Source organism: Magnolia sinica, chromosome 8 (genome assembly GCF_029962835.1).
Source record: "Magnolia sinica isolate HGM2019 chromosome 8, MsV1, whole genome shotgun sequence".
Lineage (NCBI taxonomy): Eukaryota > Viridiplantae > Streptophyta > Magnoliopsida > Magnoliales > Magnoliaceae > Magnolia > Magnolia sinica.
The window spans coordinates 81,481,580-81,505,568 of NC_080580.1; the positions used below are offsets into that span (position 1 = coordinate 81,481,580).

General features: G+C 40.9%; 1 protein-coding gene across 3 annotated transcripts in view; it reads right to left on the reverse strand.

Annotated features, from left to right (window-relative positions):
* Positions 1-1,631: 1,631 nt before the first annotated feature.
* LOC131253516 (uncharacterized) overlaps positions 1,632-23,989 on the reverse strand; it is a 32,679-nt gene continuing 10,321 nt past the window's right edge. Inside the window, exons 2-7 of one of the 3 annotated variants that reach the window (XM_058254542.1) lie at positions 13,971-14,107; positions 12,504-12,564; positions 11,887-12,052; positions 9,908-9,996; positions 4,464-4,607; positions 1,632-1,942 (exon numbers count right to left, since the gene is read on the reverse strand). In XM_058254542.1, the coding sequence (XP_058110525.1) occupies positions 4,489-4,607; positions 9,908-9,996; positions 11,887-12,052; positions 12,504-12,564; positions 13,971-14,107 (572 nt within the window). In that variant the 3' untranslated portion in view covers positions 1,632-1,942; positions 4,464-4,488. Of the gene's footprint in view, positions 1,943-4,463; positions 4,608-9,831; positions 9,997-11,886; positions 12,053-12,503; positions 12,565-13,970; positions 14,108-23,989 lie in introns of those variants that run through there. The other 2 variants (XM_058254541.1, XR_009175237.1) reach the window with 2 other exon arrangements.

A 23,989-nucleotide genomic window follows, 5' to 3' on the forward strand; every position in this document is an offset into this window, starting at 1 on the left:
AATTGGGTCGTTGGGCTAACCCACCTGACCAGACCCAACAGCATCATCTTTGGATCTAGTCATCTGGCCCGGCCCATTGGTAAGCTATAAAGGCTAGACTGGTTGGGAGTAGAGCTGGACACAGGACGACTGGACTCGTCCGACTTGTTCAGACCCTACTCAACCCGAACCGAGTGGGGTGAGTCGATCCAAACCAAGTAGACTTCGTCCAATCCGAACTCAAATCGAGTTTGGGTCACCAAGTAACTCAACTCGACTATAACCTAAATTTGACATTTCAGATCTGAGATGCCATGTAACTGATGGAGAGGCTACAATTCCAACAGGTGCACCTAACTTCTGAGTTGTGATTTCAGCCCGCGGATGCCCACTGCACCTGACCCGACTTGGTGCTGATGCCACCCAACTTGGTATTTGTGACCGGGTTGGACTCGGTTCAGATTAGTCTGGCCAGACTCGGACTCAGATCGGGTCAGGCATGCTGGACTCAGTACCAAGTTGAGTAACGTTCGGGTCAGGCCTATTTCAAAACCGGGTTGAGTCAGGTCAACCCTAACTCGGTCCGACTCGATGACCAGCTCTAGTTGGGAGTGCTCAACCCAAGCATGACCCATTTCTAGCTTAAGCTCGACCCATACCCCTTTAGCTTGACCCGAACAATGGTTAGCACTTAGCATGAGCCTGACCCATTCCCCTACAGAGTTTTGCTAATAGAAGCTTGAACCTGCTTCTGAATTGGGTCGGGCGAGTTGACCAATGGGCAGGCTAACCCATGACCCATTACCACCCCTATGGTCCACATATCTAGTTCAACTCAACTTTTGGTAGGATTTCACTAGGGCACGTTTGTCTGCCCAAATCTCAATTTAATTCAATTTCAATTTGAGAAAACTGGTGATCATGTGGTAAACACTTTTGGAAAGTAAAGGAGAGAGTCGCATTTCCTCTCCATCTCCACCACACGTGGGCATAAGGACCGATCATCAGGGCCAGTGATCATATGGGCCATTAAGATTGTCTGATTGCTGTCATTTTTACACCATGGTCCATCCACATGGTGACCCACCAGATCAATGGTCCTGATCACTGTAACTCCCGCGATTGATTGGCCCCATGGCGTAATCAGTTGCGTTGATTTTTCATAAGTGATCAAAAAAATGCGATCTTGATCGGACGGTTGGATACGTGTGCAAGCTCCATGGGCCCCACATAACTCAAGTTTGTATGGTGGTCTCGATGGGCAGTTATCAATAATCACTTGAGGAAAAAGATGTGTTCTACAAGGGTGGTGGAGATGATGATGTGAAAATATCAGTGAGATCCTTAGTCATTGATCAGGTGGGTCAAACATAAGTGAAAGAAATCACCTGCTGGAAGAAGATGTTGACTGTCTATCTATATTCAATATACACATTGGCTCACATGATGTGGGCCAAGACCTGTTTGTGGTGGGTCTCACCTAATAAGTGGCCTGGATTTCATACAAATGTGCCACACTAGTATGTATTTCCTAATGAGAAAACCTACTTGCAACCATGGCGCTTCGGGAAAAATAACCCGCCTGTGGTTTAGCCTGTCTGGATTGACTTGCATGTATGTCAATAATGTCATGTAGCTATGAAGAAGAAAACTGACACCAAATGGGACTCTTTGATCTGTAACTGCCTTTTTAGATTACATTTGAACACAAGAGAATTGAATGTTACATTTAAAATAGAAACAGATTCCATATCTGTAATTGAACAGCATCTTGCTTTTTTTTATCATACGATCCGAGCCATTTAAAATCAGGTCGATGGCATATGGCCCGTTCAAGATGAAGCATGTAAACCATTCAATGGAAGAAAAGATTAGCTCACCATACTTTCTGAATGGGCAACACCGATTGTGGCCGAGATCATGATGCCTTTTCTGTTAATTAGTGAGCGTAAGTTTCAACCTGCTACAAATAAAGAATTAGTATCTGTTGATGGTTGTGATGATATCAATAGTGACGTTAATGATGATCAAGATGAGGTTAGAGTGAGTTCTGCAACGGCCACATGCAACTATAGCCGCACATGCCAACCTGGCATGTGTCGGACATCTGAACCATGCATCAGGTGGGTCCCAACGTGTTGATGAGCAGGCTCAAAAGATTCAGGCCGTCCACTATTAGGTTGGCCACACATGTATGGAAACAATGCACTGTCAGAAGCAAGCAAACAATACCAGATTCCCAAGTTTGGGTGAGTTGTCCAAGTCTCGTGCAAGTCATCCAGTCGACTTTGACTCGGTCATGACTCGACTTGGGACAGAATGAGTCGATACAAGTCGCCATTTGGTGAGAACATCTACAAGGTCAGACCTACCTGATGGACACCTCGGATATTTCACTTATCAGCCACCCGCCTGGACATGGCTTTGTCTTGTCGACTTGTGTGGGCCAGTCAGTGTTTTCGGTAGCGCTCGTAGCATAGCGTAGCTAAAACACTACCTAACATATGCAGGTAGCATAATTCCCTGGTAGCATAAGCTACGGGGCACGTGAGTCCTTACTCATGCCTCGGTGGTAGACTCACAAGAGTTTCAACACATGGTCATGGGTGCGAGTACCCGTTGTAGTGTGAGTGTGTGTGGGGTGTGAGTGCATGTGTAAAAAAAGAAGCTATGGGCCACGTAGCGTAAGCTACCTCAAATCTCCATTTTTAAAAGTTCTTCTAATACTAGTTCAACACCTATTTTAAAATGGTGGTGACCCATCCCCACCAGACATGACACTACATTAGATCAATCTGGACCATCCGAATTGTGGTCTATATCATGGATAGAGCACTTAGATCAATCCAAATCATACAGATTGTGGTCCATATTGTAAATTTGTGATGTTTCAATAATAATAATAATAAGATGTCACACTTAGAGATGTCTAAAGGCAAGGAGAGAAATTTTGCATGGAAATATGTGGTTGATGATCTAGATTCACAGTCAAGAACTCATAAGAATTATGCATTTTGTAATTTTTATCATATTTTTCTATTATTTTAATTAAAAAATATTAAGTATCATGTAGCTTACGCTACCCGCTATAGAGGGCCAAATGCATATACGCTAATGCTATTTGAAACACTAGTGTGGGCTTTAGCGTCTCTGTAAAGGCATGCGTTCGAGTATTTCCAGATTGGGCTTAAGATTCAATGTGCGTTTGCCGCAAAGTACCAAATTGTGGCAACTCATCCACTGTATATGCGGCATGCATACAAGTCAATCTAGAATGTCCATATTATGGGCTCAATGGAGGATGCTCCATAGCCTGGCTAATTGGATGATCTTAACCATCCGATTTTGCCTGTTGAATTTTGAACAGTGCCATTTTCCCTTTTACCATCCATTTGATGACCACCAATTAGAGGGTTAGGATTGTCCAGTTTGTGTCATTTGGACTCTGTTCCACCGCAGTGGAACCCCCTTCTGGACTGTCTGATCATGTGCCATGTATGCCACATGCATCATGAATGAGTTGTCACAATTTCCTCCGTCGGGCATCTATTCTAGAATTTGGAGGAAAACCCCATAGTTTTGGCAAAATAAGGAGAGATGCTCCAGCATTTTCAGAGCACAAAGTAACAGTGCTCCTAGTTGCATTAGGACTGTTAAACAGTCTAATCGATTGATCCAGACAGTCCATTAAGACCCAAACACATTTCATAGTGTAACCAGCAAATATCACACTGATGGCTGATCTTGATGATCTTAACCATATGAGCAATGGCCTCCAATATGGATGGTTAAGATCATTTGTGCAAAAATAGGTCCAACCAACAATTCGATCCATTTTGATATTTCCCATGATGGATTGCATGTGATTCTAAAGAATGAGTTCTTTTAAGCAATCCTAACCATTCCCTCCATAGGTTGGAAAAGGATGGCTACAAAAAAATGAGTTCTTTTTTGATATTTCCCATGATGGATTGCATGTGATTCTAAAGAATGAGTTCTTTTAAGCAATCCTAACCATTCCCTCCATAGGTTGGAAAAGGACAAATTAACGCAGGGGCATTTTCACACCGGGCTCGAGTGGCGTAGCCTATGGGATGCGGGGACACACTAGGGGTGGGTGGCCCCTGTGAGGCGGCCCCTTGTGAAGTGGGGCCCACGAGGAGGCTTTGGCCGATGTCCTAACCCATGGGATGTGGGGCCTGGGCTATGAGATAAAGGAATTGATTCGCCACTCTCTATCAGTTCAAGCTTTTAGAGCAAGTGGTTAATTGTCTTGCATCACAAATCTAGGATAGATTTGATCATCCAATCAGTCTTATTTTTGCATGGTAGCCCTTGAAATGTGTTATGTACTTTAATGGACAGTTAAGATCGATCTATTAGACTATCCAAGTTACCCAATGCAACTACGAGCACTATAACTAATAATGCTCTGAGAGCATATAAGGAGCAATTCTCATAAATAAATAAATAAAACGAACTACCTTTCAATATCCCATGCTCCTAATGTTATGAACAGCATTTTGGTTGTGGTTCCCTTTCGGGCTCATCATCTACAGTGAGCATCCCTTTCCTTGGAGGAGTCTGAGAGAAGCCAGGAGCACTACTTTTCTTGTTTTGCAATGCACCTGCAATAAAGAACTTATCAGGATCAATACAATCGCTTTAACCAACGACATAGAAGTTTATGCAAGTGCATAGATTGAGAAGTTTGCTAATTACACATGCATGCAGATCCCAACCTCTCCACACATTGGCACATGTTCCAAATCCAGGACATTCATCACGTGGGTCCCACAAGAATCAGGCAGATCTAGTCATTAGGAGGTGAACCACGATTTATGAAAATGGGTTGTCTGATACGCAGCAGCCCTCCTGATGAGTTCATGGACCAGGGCAAATGTAGACGGTAGGACCCACCTGGTACATGGCTTGTAGGGCTGCAGCTTGAGTTTGGGTCAACCTGAAACCCCCCGACAGACTGAGCCTTGAGTTTGGGTCAGGTTGGATTGGGTTCGGTCAGGTCAGTTTAGGGTTGAATATATTAGTATTATGGCTGGGTTCAGTTCAGGCACCTTGGGTTAGAATTCAGGTCAGTTCGGATTACGGGTTGGGTCCTCTTGAGGTTGGGTTGGGCTCATATTGACCCTTAACCCAAACCAACCAGCCTGAGTTGCACCCCTAATGGCTTGGATCTCAAGCAAATGTGCTGCATTGGCACATGTGTCAGGGTGTAGCTAGGTTGAGATCTGCCAGTGTGTATAATTAGCAAACCTCCTGGAATGGATAGCAAACAATGATATAAACTGAACAATCTGTACTGTTTAATAGGCAAAATGAGGCATGTCCAGTCTCCAGTGACTATATCCAACTCACAGGCTATATGCAGATCCTCATTCACCAAATAAAGAAATGGAGAACTTATAGGATGATGAGGAATCCAAAAAGATCTATGATACCCAGATATGGAATTCTGAATCCCACATGGATATGGAGATGGGAATACAATTCTTCATTTCTCTACATCCAGGATAGGGATAAAGATACAGATACCAAAAGACCTCATCTACGAGCAGTATGGCACATAGGCATTGGTGTGGTCTGCTAGGATTGGCCCCACCATGGTATGTTTCTCAAATCCAAGCTGACCATCATATGCATCCCATAAAGGTAGGTCTAGGGCCAAAAAAACAGCCCGATCTATAATTCAGGTGGGCCACACCGTAGGTAAACAGTGAACAGGGGAATGTCACCCTTCCAACTGTTTCCCTTGGTGTCTCCCACCTTAATCATAAACGGGGCTGATTTTTGAGCTCAAAGCCTAAAATGGGGTGACAAATCTAACGGTCAGAGTAGATGTCACATATACCATACAATGGGCCTATGAATAACCAAGGGTGGATGCCCCCCACCAACTCATTCCTACCGTGTGGCCCACCTGAATCATGGATTGGTTGATTTTTGGGCCCTAGAGCTAACATGGGGCAATGCATCTGATGGTTGGATCAGATGTGAGAAATAGGTCGCAATGGAGCCCACCCCAAGAAAACCCGTGTGGTACTGCTCGCGGGTGAGGATTTCATTGGACCCCGATATCCAATTCATAACATGATATTTATACAAAACAAGCATGCAATGTTTTAAATAACCACAATATGTCCCCACGATATATCTTGTATCCCACCTGTGGTAGTGCTGATATATCCCACATGTTCAATCCGGTGAGCATTTTCAAATTTCTATCCCTTTTTTGTTGTTATTGAAATTATGTTAAATCAATGTCAAATGGTTATAAATCCACTAGTTCTTCATGTCTTGCATGAAAAATCTTGGAGTTGGGGCTTTGATTTCGATATCCATTGCTTATTCACATCTCCATGATTTTTATTTTTTTATTTTTTTTATTTTTTTATTTTTTTTGTGGAATTTTCCTTCAACCAGCTGTCAATTGAGACTAATTTTGAACTATTTAAGAGTATTTGATGAAACAATAATCACATACACTCTAATTTTGAGATTTGATTATAGGTGGTCCGACTTGGGAAAATTCAATAACTTCCCAATTTCTCTAAAATTTCTTGCAATGTTGCACTTCAAACACGAAATCAAGCATGTATGAGGGCTGATCTACTGATTTGTCAAGTCCTTGTCAAATTTCGGAAAAAGAAAATCATTTTTTAATTAAAAATTATTAAAATATATATTTTGTTTCCAAAATTTCCCTTCAATCAGCTGTCAACTGAGACTATTTTTGAAGTATTTAGGAGTGTTCGATGAAATGATCATCACATGCACTCTAAATGTTATGCATTCAATTTGAATATAGTTACATTAGTTCAGTCCGATAACGCATAGCTTAGGACCCTATACAAAGGAAACATATTATGTTCACTTCTTTTTTAAGATGTTATGATGTAAATTTGTGTAAAGATCTTTTTAACAATCCCTGAAGTTTCATTGAAAAATTCAACTATTTTCCTAATGTTTCCCTATGTTTCCCAAAAAGTGTGATAAATTATCCTATACAAAGAATATATCTCGTGCGATAACTGATACGGATTTGTATCCCAAGGATGCGATACATAATGTGATATTGATATTTCGAACGCTGCAAGTATGCACATAGATCACAATAACAACGTAGGAAAACTGTCAGAATTTCAGAAATAACAAATCTAATACAGAGGGATTCATTTAACAATTCCTTGCAGGTAGATATTCAAATTGAAAAAAAGGAAAGAAATCCTACAAGCATCCTAGATTACTTATACCATGTCATATCCAAGTCTGATGTGATGGGTTAGCATGTGTTAGTATCTGGGTATCATAGATAAAGGCAGACACTGTTACATTTAAAAGCAAAAGAACTAGTTGTGAAAGAGTTTTGCATGGTTAAGTTGCAACCCTTGTGCGAATCTTCCTCAAACCAGTGTGATGCAGGACATGAAAATTAAATATGATATGTGAGATTTCAGGCTTAAGATCACGATAGTTCAGAAACAATTACACAAATTCCATATCCCACATGAAAGTCCAAACATTCAATTAAGGGGAATTTATGCGGGTCCAGGCCTACACATGATAGGGCTGGATCAATAAAAATTATGAACCAAACGATACTCAAAGATAAGAAATAATCATCCACACATGCATAGTAATCAGTCCCTAATCCAAGGGATTCACCAATTTCAAATCAAGGAACCCTAGGGTAAGAAAAGGGGCATAAAATTGGAGATTTGAGTAATTTTGGGTTAGGTTTAGGGATTTTAGGTGAAAGCGGAGTGAAAGAGAGGAGAGAGACAAACCAGAGAAGTACCGCACGCATGGACAACAACAATGGCCCAGACGCACATGAGTGTGATATCAGCCGCACATGTGTGGGACCCGCTATTCAAAAAAAAGGCCACCTTGGCCCTGGTCGGCCAGGGATAGACTCCAAAACTCCCAAATCTCAGCTCGATCTGATGTACGGTTTATGCGCGGTGCTCCGCCGAAGTTTCAGCCCTCCTGTAGGGCCAGATTCTGAAATTCTGCTATGGGGAGGAGAATTGCTGCAATAGATGATTGATTCGAAGTGTAAATGATAGGGTGAGATGAGAAGAAGGGATGATAGAAAACGGGTATTAGAGATGGCGATAGATGGGGGTGAATCGGGATAGATGTGGCTTCGCACCACGGTAGTTAACCCTTCGATGAAAGGAGGGCTTCGCACCCAATTAGGCTTCACAACTCAGAGAGTAGAAAAACACAGAATTTTTATTAATCTTCAATCAATTAAAAAAAAAAGCTACAAGGGGTGCCTATTTATAAGAAAACCCTATACCCCAAAACTCGCGCCATGTGAGTAACCTATTACTTGGCGATGAAGTAAACCAAAATAAAAATTAATCAAAGAAATCTAAAGCGTCCATAATGTTCTAAATAATATTAATAAGCAAAACCTAAAATATGAAATCAATCTGACTAGTGGGCCATGATCATGAAATCCCATGATGGGCTTTTCTTGACTAAGGAGCCCATTCTTTTGAATCAAAACTTTGTCTTCTAAGTAGGAGGCCCTCCCTGGATGTCGTCATCGATCCAGATCGACGATGGGGCCCTCCTTCTGGCGTACGTGCGTAGGGGGGTGGCGTGAGTGCGCGTGTGCGTGTGATGTCCCCATCATAGTGGCATCTGGGCACAATCTGCATTAACCTGTGGACCCAAAACCAAAGTAATAGCCGCTCCTACAAATGTAAAAGATCGTGAGGACATGGACTTCATCTCTTATCGAGCTAGCCTCCCTTTTAGCAACTTGGATTCTCATAAGTCTTGATCTTTTGCAGAAGAAAATAACATAATCTCCAACAGTGCAAAAAGGAGTCTTGCTTGGTAACAACCAAACAATCTCATTATCTGCCCAAATCAAACACCATATGATATTACCTTTTAGCTGAAACATTCACAACCCATACAAATCACTGGGGCCCCCTTGCATTAGCCAAAGGCATCCACAGACTTTCAAGTCCTCAGATCCCCACCCCATTGCTCCTCCAGAAAAAGAAGATTGAAAAGGTCTAAAACAAGGCTTGGGCCTTGTATCTCTTCCACAAAATTCAGGTAGTTACCCTGGGTTCACCAGATAGCCGTGGAAAAGGAAGAGCAAGAGAAGCAAGCATCTATAGAAGCTATCCCCTCGAATTCTAATAAAGAAGGTTAAAGTGATGCACGGGCACAGACCCTTGACTACCTGGGGCAACTTCATAAGCACAGTCCCACTTGACATTCATGATGGGAAATTTGGTGCAGTCCTGCTACTGTTGGCTGCTGAAATCCAATTTCCACACCAGTGTCCAATCACAGAAATGTGTCAGCCACTTGTGGAAGGGAATTCCTTCTTTTTACTGCATTGCTAGCTGGTTTGTCAGCTGTTAGAGTTAGCTTTGATTAGTTGAAGGTTGGTTGTGATTAATCACAACACTAACAACCAAGATTAGTTGGTAGTATAAAACTTATGTTTTCTATAATCGTGGAGACTTTGAATTGAATTTTGAGAAATTGAGAGGGGCTTGATTCTTGAGAGGGGAGCCTGTTTTAGCAACTTGCTCTTCCTGGGTGGATTCTATGAGTTTTTGGACACAACTTGAATTTCCCTGATTTTCCTTCTCTTCTTCTCTCTTGTGCTTGGAATTCCATTTGGGTGGGTTTTTCATTTATTCAAACAATCCGAATCTACGTCATAAAGGAAGACATAAAAGTACTACACGTGCTTGTTTGCAATCAGTTGCAGCTAAATGATATTAAAATAAAATAAAATAAAATAAAATTTTCTTTCAATTATTAGTCTACTTTTAATGTGAAATTATCGCCTACCGAAGATCAGAGAAGCTAGAATCAACATATGATTTATATCAGACAGATGAGGATGCTTGTGGTATTCATGGCTTACGGGTCGCAATATCAAGAAAAACTTCATCTATTCCAGTCCCCAATTTGGCAGATGTCACAACAATCCTTGCTCCAATTGATGCTGCATAACTGCAATTAATAATATGCATGGCTAGTTAAATCAGCAGTAACCATCAGAACCCGATTGTTCTAGACTGGGTTTTATCAACACCACATTGCCCATGACACTTCTGCTGTATAGAGCAGATTTCATCACAACCATCCAGAAACATGAATATAACAAAATGAAAACATGTATTGATAGGGGTGAAAGTGGGCCAGGCAGGACTTAGCATGAGAATGAGATTTTAGGCCTGCTAACTCATCAGGCCATGCCTGGGCTTGGATATGCCTAAAGGCCACACCACAGCTAACCAAGCCCGACTTACAAAACACTACAGGAGCGGCCACTTGGTAAGTAAGCTGGGCCATCCTTAGCTAGCAGACCAGATTTGACCTGAGCCCATGATTTTAGCTAACTTGTTGGGTTTGGACAACTCTCAGCTGGCCCATTTACACTCCCATGCAAGGATCTTGACAATGACATCGGATCTGATACTGAATGCTTCAGAAATGTTAACCAAACAAACTAGTGATCATTTGCATTCTCGAGACACCCATCTCATCTTTCAGTCAAAAGGTCTTCCACTTGTTATATTTTTCAGCTCACTTGCCACTCATACATACAAAAATGACCCAACATGAGACCTGCTCATGCCTTTCCACTTCGGGAATAATTCTCCCAAGTCTTCTCTTGTACTTGGCATGGACTGGGCGTGTTCCCGAGATCTCCTAAACTGGAAGATCCCTGTCATTTGATTTGAGGCCTACAGATAGGCACTTGATGGAAATGGGCAAAATATCAAAGAATTAGGATCTTATGATCTGGGAGATTTTTGGGGCCACACCCATCTATGGTAAGACCTATCAGATCAATGGTCTGGATCATTGAAACATGCAACCCTCCCTTGCTACATGCCTCTTAACTTAGATTGCACTTGGATGGAGTTCTTTAGGGCCTGTTTGGACGTAATGCCATCTCTCATCTGTTGCCTGCAGGAGGGTACCCGAAATCTTCGTTTCGCCAAAAATCAATCGGATTTGTTTTTTGACAAAATGAAGATTTACCACCTAAAATATTGGGTGGGTACCAAACTTTAGATTGTGAGTCTGATCAAAACATACCGCAAAATGAGAGTTTCAAATCGAAACAACAGTTTCCTCTCCAAACCTTGTTCTATTTGTATGAAATTTTCTTCGAGATTTCAGGTTAGAGGTGTTATATGATGCTCAGGCTGAGAGCTTGTACCACAGTCTTGGGTTTCATTTTGTATGCGGTGATCATGGCACACTGATCCTGTTGGCCCTGCTGCAGACCGCCCATGCACCGAAAACCCACCACATTGAAAGATTCCACTTGCTAGACATTGGACGCTTGACCTCTCTTGCCAGAATGTCGACCGTTTCCATGCTTCTTTGTTAACCATCAATTTGGTTCGATGGCTCCCAAATAAAGTGTTACGTTGTTCCCATTTGAGAGATTTTTGGTGCATGGGCCATTCACGGAGGGAAAAATATAAGATCAAAGTTTTGGATTATAGTTGCAAAAAGCATGAAGCAAAGCGGCAACATATATGGGTGTGGGAGAGGTGAGGTGTCCATTTCAAATGTTTCCAACTATAAATAGGTAGGAAGCAGGAGCATGATTCGAATTGGGATTGACATCTGGTTAGAAGGATCATGCAACCAAGGTTTGGATCACTGAACCATGGATCCACCTGTACAAATAAAAAAAACCTGACCATATTGTACAAAATCCCAGCCCAAGTATTTTATATTGCCTCTTTTCGTTATCCAATTGTAGCAAGTTCATGTAGCACATTGGGAAGTGTGACCCAAGATGCAAATGGGATAACACGAGAAGTTCAGAACCGAGGAGCAAGATGTGCAAGTTTCTTATAGGAGAAAAAGAAAACTCACCCTTCAGCCTCTTGAAGATCAAACTTCTTGGACCTCACCAGATCGCTTTTATTTGCAGCTATTGCCATAACTATGGTTTTGGGTGACATTTGCTGCAGCTCCTTCACCCAATTTCTGACTCGAACAAAGGTATCATTGTCGGTGATGTCATATACCAAAAGGGCTGCTGCAGCCACTCATTGAGATGCATTGTGATAAGTGAGATCTATGGTCGCAACGAATCTGTTTAAAAGCTCAAAGTAGGAGCGCTGCCAATGGGCCTATCAGTTCAAAATCCAAGCCTGTCTCATTAGGACACATTACCTACAAGCAGGGGTTGTAGGGGATTCTTGCAACCCCTGATGTGACCCAAAATGCACTGGATGCACCTGTAAGATGCGGAGACCACAGTGAAAAGGGCATAATCATCATTCTATGCAGGGGAATTATTTGGTTTCACTGCAGGCACGCGTTGCGCTTTTTCATTGGGTTACATAAAGGGTTGTAGGCATCCAATGCATCCCCAGGTTGCAGGCAATCCGCATCCAGGCGATTGGCAGCAGCCCTACTGAGTAGATGTCACGGGTTTGTCAATGACAACAAAGAACAATAAATATACAATTTTAAATAATACATACCATCGGCATCACGATAGTATATAGGGCCCAAAGCATGAAACCGTTCTTGTCCTGCCGTATCCTGCTACCGCATATCAAACCATCAAATAAGTATCAATCCACCTCATCAACTGAACTGTACAACCATTGTTTCAAGAGAGACAATAAACAAAAAGATAAAAAATAAAAGAAGAAGAAGAAGAAGAAGTTATGATAGAATTTTCCAGAGAAAAAACAAGGCTCAAAAAGGAGAAAGAAGTAAGCCAGAACTTTAGATATGCCAAGTTTCCCCTAATATGTCTAAAAACCAGATTGCACAAATAGATTTGAAGTAACCTCCCATGTCCTATAAGGGCGTGTTTAGATAAAAGGAATCCATGTGGAAATGGTAAATTGTTTTCCACATACAAGACAGTTGGGCAGATTCCACATAGTAATCATTATGTTATCAATGGTCAGAATCCTCTGGCACAAGAATCAAGGTGACAGCTATCTAATGAATTTGAGGATTCCACTTGCTATCCAAACAAGCTCCCATTTTTGGCATCCTTGTTTTTTAATTAACAAGAACTTTCAACAAGGAAGAAAAGAAGCGCTGAGGTGGCGCTAAATACAAACAAAGAAAAACAAAAGAAGAGCAACTACAAAGAACTTCCCATGCTCACAACCCAATCCGAAACAAGAGAAGAAACTATACTAACAACTCTCTCCTCTCGGTTACTTCCATTACGAAAGCATCTACCATTTCTCTCACCCCATATCAACCACAAGTCAGCTAATGAGAAGTCTCCAATTGAGTTTGGCTTCCTTCTGAAAAGCCACACCATGCCAAGCCAAAAGAAGGGCACTAATGTCCATGGGCATGGTCCATGCTAACTCAAATCTTCTAAGGATGGCTGACCACACGCCCGTTGTGGAAGGGCAATGAATGAATAGATGATCAATAGTTTCAGCCGAAGACATACATGTAAGACATATATTAGGTATGATCATGGAACACTTTTGAAGATTATCAATCGTCAAAATTCTTTTTCTTCCCACTAACCACCCAAGGGATTATCTTCAGGGGAGCGCCATAATGCCATAGGCGACTTGTGTGAGCAAACTTCACACCTCTCGAGTTTAAGCAAACTATCTGTTGTAATCATTATGTTAATCACGGAATCCAAATGGAATCTACATATCCAAGCAGGCCTTAAAAGGATATGTAAATATCAACTAAATGTTTTGGAATAGATTTAGCATCTTACAAGCACAAATTTTAGGCTCTCCAAACCACAAATGGAAGAAATAGAAAAATCAAAACAGGTATCTTACTAGGTAAGGTCCCATTTCACTGTAAAAGAATGATATGTGCTATGAATCAAAGGAAAGACAAGCTCCTTCTCATAAGACGTAGGAAAGATAATTCATGTGTAAATTACGCTAAATGAAAGGCCCATAAGAAGTCCCAACTCAAACATAGAAAGAGAAGAGGAGAAAACGCACCCAGATAGATAGATTAATAGGCACACCTTCAATAACAAGGCGCTTTGTTAGATAGGAAGCTTGCACCGTTGCTTCTTGTTTCTCAGAGAAGACATTATTTACATACCGCAATACTAGTGATGTTTTCCCTACTCTGCCTGCATAAACCAACACCCAACCTCATTACTACCAAACCTATGAAGAAAAGAGAAAAATAAGAGCAAGAAAAAGGGTAGCCGAAAATAAACCCGGCAATGAGGCCCCTAAATGGAATATTATTGTTGGGAACTCCCATAAAACATATAAGAACCAAAAAATCCAAAGAGAACTCGTGGTAGCAACCCTCGGACAATTTTTTTAAAGTACCCCAATTTAGAAAGCTTTCTTCAAATGAAGAAATTATAATACCAAAACCCACAATCATTCCCGTTTCTAAACAAGAACAACAGACATGAAAACTATATCGAACATGATCAAACTCATGTAGTACCCATACTGTGTCATACTAAATATGGGTGTATCATACATTTTAAATCGTGCAGTACAACACCCTGACGCAAGTAGATTTGATTTAATTAATATTGCAATTTGCTAAATGTAACTCTACCTGACCAAATCAGGGTATGCTTGATGCAGATTATGACCATTGGATATGAGCCTGACGTGCATTCTAATGGTTAGATCTTCCATAGGCCAGCTTGAGCAGGCTAGATGCACCTTAGGTATGGTTACATGCGGCAATGAGCCTGGTTTGGGCTAGGCAAGAGTACGCTTGACCTAGCTTGATCCAACATTATAAGCTCCAGGGCCTGAGCATGTAGATTTTGGTTGGGCCTGAGCCTGACCCAACTTGGCCTAAAAATTGACTAAGTCCCCATTTCCCATGGTGGATGTTCCTAATCCATCCCTTCATCAGGTGGGTTGCACACGCACAAAGAAATAGGCAGCTATAAAAATGAAACCAATGTCTACATGCAAAGATGCATGTGTTGCCTAATTGATGATTGAAACGACATATTTGTGGGATAGGACATGCATGCATGAAGTCAGGCCTGGCCTGTCACGCCCGAAATTCAGATACAGAGTGTGCACCCTCAGACCCGAGTTTTGGTCATGACACGTACACTGAGTGTACTTAATTCATTCTCCGTACAGTTAATTAGAGGCACAATTTAATGATTTCTAAGTTCACATCCAAATTTAGCATTCATTCATCCACATTTGTATTACCTTCCTATAATTTCCATCATCATATATTCAAAACCACGTCATCTGAACATGAATCATCTGAGTCCACTTATTTGAAACTTCATTCAACAAAAAATAAAATAAAATAATAATAATAAATCAAATATTGTTCAACATGATCATTTTATAAACAATAGTGAATCATATTTATGTACAAATAGATACAAAACGAAATCAAACTCCTAAATAAGTCATTAGTCCATCATAGCATATTTATCTTTTGCCTAATACAACACATAGTCTGATGGGGACATCTCGTGCACATGCATGCCCCCCTACGCACGTGCGCAAGGAGGAGGGCCCCACCATCGATCTGGATCGATGACGATGTCCAGAGAGGGCCTCCTAGTTAGAGGGCAACGTTTTGGTTCGTTGGAGTGGACCCGATAGTCATGTGAATCCCACCATGGGTTCTCATGATCGTGGCCCACTATTCTAATTAATCTAGTACTTTGGATTTTGCTTATTATTGTTATTAGGAATATCATGATCATGGCCCACTATTCTAATTAATCTAGTACGGGCTTGGGTAGCTGGTGAAATTATTGTTATTTTTTTTAACACCCACCATGAGTTTCTGAACCAGTGTGATCTAAAGCTTGAAAATCTTGCACATCATATTTGAATTTCATGTCCCGTATCATGGTCCCACGATTCATTTGAAAAACGGTCCTCATTTTCAGTCACTTAGTTTGAATTTCCTATTTCATTCGTATCTGTATGGTTATCAATCCACAACGTTAGCTGGACAGGCTAGTGAGTGAACCCATTATGGTTCATATACGTCATAATTAAAATAAAAATGCATGGATGTTATGAGATGCATAGATGTATGAATGTATCAAGCGGGTAGATCCGTCCACTTGTTTGAGTTGGATTCCATCAACCCGCATCTTCCCTTTTTGGGTAGGCTTCCACTATCTTGGTAAGCTTCCACATATTGTGAGCATCTAAGAATGGTCCCCTAGGTCACTCGGTACTGTAAGTACCTACCGGTCTTCCAGGGCGTGCCCCCAGGATTCAATGCAGGTGCACTATGCATGACATGAATGAATGAAAATGATCGATGCATCATATTAACATGTTGTCATCATATTATATGTAAGACCCGTGTCCTAATCCGTACTGTTCCGTTAGCTTCCGCGGTCCTTCCGGTCAAATTCCGGCAACCTTCGCACCGTATTCGGTGTTTGCGCACGATCCTAAGCCAGGTCCCGCGCACCGACGTCGGCTTGGTCCGAAAGTTATATCATAGCGACCGCGTCGTCGCCGCGGTTCCGACGCCGTGACTTGCGCACCGAACCGATACCTAGGTAAGAAGATGCCGATCAGCGTTTATTCCGAAGAAACACCGCGCGTTGCGGATTTCGAGGGAATCTCTACAATTAGTCCCATCAATCAACCATTAAAGCATCCCATACCTTAAGTACAACAACCCATCTCCACCTTTTACAAAAGTCTACCCTCTTTCCACCTCACCACTCCTCTTTTTTCCATTTTCAACATTAACCATACCTCCTTTTACAATTTTCAACCCAAACCATCCCCCATCACTCCATCACCCATCTCACTCCCTCTCTCTCTCTCCCTTACAAGTCTCTCTCTCATTCCATACTCTCCCATAGCAAAATTCATACGTATGGTCCTCCCATGGTGAGAAAATTTCATTTGTGAGGCCCACCTTTCCTACCCCTTCATCTCTCATCTCAACCATCCATTTCTCATCTTTCTCCATCAAAGAGAAGCACAAGGAGCTAAGGAAGCCAAGGGAGCAAGAAGATCAAGTGGTGGGTGTTTGGATAGGATAGTTTTTGATGTTTTTAAGATGGGCCAAGTGAGGCCAACCGATCAATGGTTTGGATCTCACTTTGGACCCTATGATGTGGCCAATGGCCCACTTGGATCATCATGATCATTCCATGATGGGGCCATTCTCCATGGACCCCATCATGATGTTTACTTTCTTGCATATTTAGGGTCATCTAGACCGTCTGATTTAGTGGAGAAGGGATCTCTACCGTTGAATTTTAATATAATGGGCCCACATGTAATAGGACCCACTTGATGTATGATTTAGTGCAAGGGAGGGCCCATAGTGCCGGGGTCCCTCCATCACACGGTCTCACTCTCTATCTCTCTCCCTTTTTATTTTATTTATTTTATTTTATTTTATTTTATTTTGTTGTATGATGAAGAGGTTGTGTGGCCCACTTGAATGGACCCCACCATAGGGTATGTATTCCATCCAACTCACCTACGAGTGGGGCCCACTTTGTGTGTGGAATACACACCATCCTCCATGAGGTGGCCCACATAAGCAAGGCCCACCTCTAGTATATTTGCAGAGTCCAGCGTCCAGGGACGCTGGACGTTACATGGGAAATGTAATTATTAGCTAGGTTTGGGGTGGTCCACTCATGTAGGCCCCACCTTGACGTATGTATTAAATCCACACCATCCATTCCTTTCCCAAGCTCTTTTTAGCCGTTGACCTGAAAGATGGGATCCATCAGACCTTCAGGCGGACCATACCATAGAAAATGGTGGTTTTCACCATTGAAAACTTCCCTGATTGGTTATACACTGAAACAGGCCCAATATTGGGCTTGTTTTGACTGTCGCGAGGCATGGAGAGCCATTGGACGGAGCAGATCTGCAAGAGGTGGACCCCACCTGCAAAATCCATGGGAAAACAAAAATCAAAAAAAATATATATATATAACAGCACGGCTGTAGCCGTGGGCCCCACCTTGATGTTTATAAGCTATCTAAACCGTTCATATGGTGGGCCCCTACCTGACGTGGGCCCACCCCAAAAATCAGCTCGATCCAAGACTCAGGTGGCCCACACCATAGGAAACAGTGGGATTAGACTTCTACCTTTGAAATCCTTTTGGGGTCCACAGAAGTTTTGGATCAGGGTGAGATTTGTTTTCACCCTTCAACTGGGCCCATGTGACCTTATCAGCGGGTTGGATGGCATCTAAACATTATGGTGGGCCCCACATGGAGCCCGCAGTGATGTAAGTGTTTTATCTCCACCGTCCGCCTGGACGGTGGAGCCCACTGTGATGGGTGTGGGTGCGTGCGTGCTGCGTGTGTGTGTGTATATATATATATATATATATATATATATATATATATATATATATATATATATATATGTATGTATATAAAATATTATATATTATATTATATGCACTACATATATATTATATATTATATTATATTTAATACAATGATGGAGGGAGGCCCATCTCAATTATTTTTGGCCCGTGATTGAGGCCCACTTTGATTACATGTAAGGCTCATGGGTCGAGGCCCATTTGGTGTGTTTTGGGCTCATGGGTCGAGGCCCATTTGATGTGATAGGTGCCCATGGGGTAAGGCCCGTCAAGATGTACTAGGACCTATAAGTTGAGGCCCATTTGATGTGCATATGGGGCCCAATTGGCGAGGCCCATTTGATACACATAAGGCCCACGTGATTAGGCCCATTTGATGCACTCTAAGGCCCACGGGTTATAGCCCATTGCAATGCACATAAGGCCCATTGGTGTGGCCCATTGATGTGGCTCACTTGATGAACATGAGGCCCATATGTTACGGCCCATTTGATGTATTGAAGGCCCAATGAGATATACCTAAGGTTCATTGCAATGTGCAGTCCCAACGTGATTTATGTAATGATGTTTACATCAGGGCTATGCCTTGGGAGCAATGTTGGTTTGACGTCCACATTGTAAGCATAGTGTTGGTTCAATGACCGCATTATGCCTTTCCCGAGGGCCCATTGTTAGGCCCATATGTGTAATGTGTAGGCCGTCTAGGCCCGCCTCCATTATGAATATCACCCATCCCATATAACATGTTTAATCCCATGATTCACGATCATATGCATCATACGTATGCTTGATATGAGAAATGACTGATCATCGCATATGCCTTCAGGCAGATTAATTAGGGGCTCCCGTATAGGGTGTGTTGCCCTACATGAGCGCACGATACGCGCAGGATTGCTGCATGACTGAATAGTGTGATTCATGCATTCGCATTGTGTGATATGGTTACTCTACGCCCTAGCGACATCAGGGCCGTAGCCTCCACAGACGTATCGTGGTTGGCAGGATTGGATACCGGAAATACTGTTCTACATGGGGTGCGATAGATATCCCTGGGTGAAAGTCCCTAAACCCTTATGGTACCAGGAGGTTGCTCCAACGTCTAGACCGAGTGGGTGCATGAGCGCTGGGTGCCGATTACCAGATGGTTGCGCTTTCCACTGTGTCGTGGTCGGTTGGAAGGGGGTGCGGCCTTACCCGCCCGAGAGTAGGGGGCAATGCTAGGCTGAGCCAACTCGAGGAATGGGTCCGCTATTGACGAGCCGAGCCCGATATTGGCAGGCGGATAGTGAGGTCTTTTTCACTCACCTTATTGCGCGCGATGGGGCGGCAATCTGGCTTGGAGTGTACTAGACCCCGGTGATATTCCAGATTTGAGCCGTATTGACATGTGGACTTAGATGAGGATTTGTATGCTTGACTTGCATTTCGCATTGCATGGCCTTGGTATGGCCGACATCATTCTTTGCACCGCATGGCCTTGGTACGGCTTGTGGGATTCTTAGCATCAGCATGTTCCGCATTACTCTGATACTGCATAGCTGTATTACCACTTTGAGCATACACTTTCACCACCCTCTAAGCTTTCTATAAGCTTATGCACGACCGTTGCGTGCAGGTGACGTTGGATCGCAGCAGCGCTGAGGCTTGGACGCGTGGCTGATCTTTTGGAGCTCTTTTTTTGTCTATCATCATTGTATTTCCCTTATGCTCATTGTACTTGTAAAGTTTTTGATTATAGTGGAAATGTGATGGAGTTTTTGGTTGTTGTTTGTGGGTTATGCCTTTGATTATGCTTATTACGAATCAAACTGATGTACAAAATCCTCCTTGTAGCATCCCAGGATCGGAACTTGGCGAATGGGCGCTGGGAACCGAGAATGGGGTTCTACGGAGGCTGTCGGCGCTAGATTCGGCGATCGGGAATTTTGTGAGCCCGGTTTCCTAGTTTGGGGCGTGACATTATATCCATAAAATTTCAAGCTTAAACAAATACAATAAAACAACCAATATAAAAAATTACACTCAACATATCAATCAAACGACTACTTTAAGTACAACGGAGAGGAAACAGGTTAGGATCACTCACTAGCCTGGTTAGCTAACGTTGTAGATTGACAACCGTACAAAGACGAATGAAACAGGAAATTCAAACTAAGTGACTGAAAATGAGGACCGTTTTCCAGATGAATCGTGAGACCATGTGCCGTATTTGGCAAAAGATGAACATGCTATGATGGACTAATGACTTATTTAGGAGTTTGATTTTGTTTTGTATCTATTTGTACATAAATATGATTCACTATTGTTTATAAAATGATCATGTTGAACAATATTTGATTTATTATTATTATTTTATTTTATTTTTTATTGAATGAAGTTTCAAATGAGTGGACTCAGATGATTCATTTTCAAACGATGTGGTTTTGAATATATGATGATGGAAATTATAGGAAGGTAATACAAACGTGGATGAATGGATGCTAAATTTGAATGTGAACTTAGAATTCATTAAATTGTGCCTCTAATCAACTATACGGAGAATGAATTAAGTACGCTCAATGTACATGTCATGAGCAGAAACTCGAGTCTGAGGGTGCACACTCTGTATCTGAATTTTGAGGCGTGAAAGAATGGTATCAGAGAGAGGCTTTCTAAAAACTTAGTGTGACCTATAGGTTATGTTCCCCACTTAATACCCATTTACATAATTTTTAAATTACATTTAATTAGAAATTGTACATTTAAGATTCCCTATTTGACTATTGTTTATTAGGAACAAGGTGTTCCGTAACGGTAACGGTGGCCGTAGCAGCCACCACTATTACCTTTACGATACGGGGCATAACGGCTGTTACGGTTTCTCTTTTTTTTTTTTTTTATTTATTGAAAAAACCCCGAAAAACCTATATCTACCCCGTAATGTTGATTAAAAAGTATGAAAAACCTGTATATGTCCCGTAATAGACCATTATAGGGCTATTATGGCCTTTATAGGGATGTAGCGTGCTGTTAACGGCAATTACGGGTCATTTTTTTCCATAAAGGTTGTTACGGCTGTTACGACCCCGTAACATATAACGGTTGCCACCGGCCTTTACGGCCCCGTAATGGCCTTTATGGCACACCATGATTAGGAAGACTGTAGAAATATATATATATATATATATATTTCCCTGTTCATTAATCTATTACTAAAAAAAAATTGTTCAAAACAATGTTTGATGTTTCCATGTACTCTAATTTAATAATATTTAAACTGAAAAGTTTGATTAAAACATTAAATTCCCCAAAATCTTGCTGGACAGAAATGGACAGCATTAGTCACTCTGATTATAAAATTCGTAACTATAAAAATATAATTATGATCAAGGTGATTCAAAAGCCTACTAGTAGGTAGAAATGTCTGGGTTAATTTATATATATATATATATATATATATATATATATAGAAAATCTGAATTTAATATTAACTGTACTGATTCAAGGAGTTGGTGTAGTCTAGCCAGAATTTGTTTGTTTTCGACAGATCTGACCGCGGGAATTTTTAAAATATTTATAATAAGCGAAATAAGGTAAATTTTTACAGAGACAGTAAACTTATAATAGGATCTTCAGAATAAAAAAATAAAAAAAAATGAAACTAATCTGTAATTTTAAAGTACAGAAGAATATGATAGAAACAACAGTCATCAAACAGATAATCAATCTGCCCAAACAGGTGTCTTATCGATTTAACTGTTATAGTTCTTTATTTTGATAATTTACTTTAGTTAAATTAACATTTCTTTTAAATTTTATAATATATATATATCATAATCTCTACTAAATTATAAAATTTCTTTTTAAATGAACATTGGTCCCATACCTGGAAAAAAAAAAATCTCATAAAATAATCCAGTATCTAAAACTATTGATAACATCAATGTGACCAGAATTTTTTTTATACTAGATTTCAAATCTCGAGGACGAGATTTTATTTTAAGGGGGGTAGAATGTAACAACCCGAAATTTTGGGTGCGAGTTTACCTGTACGTAAGGATGTACGATTACACTTGTTCAACTATACACTTGTAGATCCATTAACATGTATGTATTTTAACCTAAATCTAACCATATGGAGCACTTTTCAACCGTTGATTGATAGAATGAACCATTAAATACCCTAGTATTCTTACTTGTACGTTAAAACTAACCATTGATATAACCTATCACCATTAGATGAAGATATCTAAACATCCAATTTGAATTTGGACCACCTGATCATACTAAACTAACTACTTGATCTTCGTATCCACTGATACACATGTCAAATTAAAATTCTAATCCGTTTAGCTTAGTTATCACTTATGAATATGCTTAACTAATCATCAAAATTATGATCTAAGTATTTTACACCTATGAACTAATCACTTAAATCTAACGATGTACATTTCTAACATATATCACATCCAAAAACCACTTTCAACGTATCCATTTGCGAAAACGACCGTACAATAACCCGTAACCGTGATTAACATACTAACCATCTGATTACTTAAATTTTAGACCATCAATTGATCATCCATCATAGTCTGATATGCTGACTGGGCCATCCAAATGTCTAAGTGAACCATTCATTAGGGAAATCATAGGGTACACATCAAAATTACCAGTTAATTTTTACATAAGATGACGATAAACATTATTTTGAGTTATAAATAGGCGTAAGCCATTAAATAGGCATCTTGGTCATCCTTGAGAGATCAAGGCCCAAACTTAGGTTGTTGATAGGGCATGCAAAATGATAGGACATGGTGAAATTTGGGTTAAAACGGACGGTGCAGAGAAAAGTTATTTGTCAATCAAAGTATTCCTTAAAAAATGGTAAGATGTCAGACACTCGACTCCGACTCTTTTAATATAAGATAGTATATTATATTTAAAAAAGAAAAGGAAAAAATAAAAAAAGGCTAGTTACGTATCTGGATGTTTAGAGCCGTACATGAGATTTTAGCTAACAGGTGGCCAGTGGTCTAGACCATCCGAACTATGTGACCCTAGTCACTATCAATTTAATCCAGCCAACCATCTATCATCACCACTCACTCATACATTGTTTCCTATCGTGTGGCTCACCTAAATATTAGATCTGTCTTGTCCCTTGACCCATAACCTAACATGATATGATAAAGCAGATGGACGGAATAGATTGCTCATAAGAAACATGAAGGACCCCACATATCAATGGGAAACAAATCACGTCAAGAACTCAAGATTTGAAATCACACACACGGTTTTCTTCCTTGATACGATTTATTAAAAAAAAAAAAAAAAACAAACAAACCTGCCAGCAATCCAGGAGAGATCATCTCTAACAGAATCATTCCTTCTTTATAAGGACGGACGTTTCTCTCTGATCATAAAGAGAAAAATAAAAATAAGAGAAAAAAGATAAAAGAAGAGAGATTAGATAAAGTGGAAGAACAACTTGTAACATTAGTATTTATTTTATTTTAAATATGTTATCATGCTTTGGGTTTGCATGATGGACGGTGTGGATTTACCATGGGTGCAATGCATATGCACATATATCAATATGTGCGCATATACATGGTGCACCTTGGAGCACCTTAGGCATGTAAATAAGAAAGAACATGAAACACGTAAGTACTTTTTTTTTTTTTTACT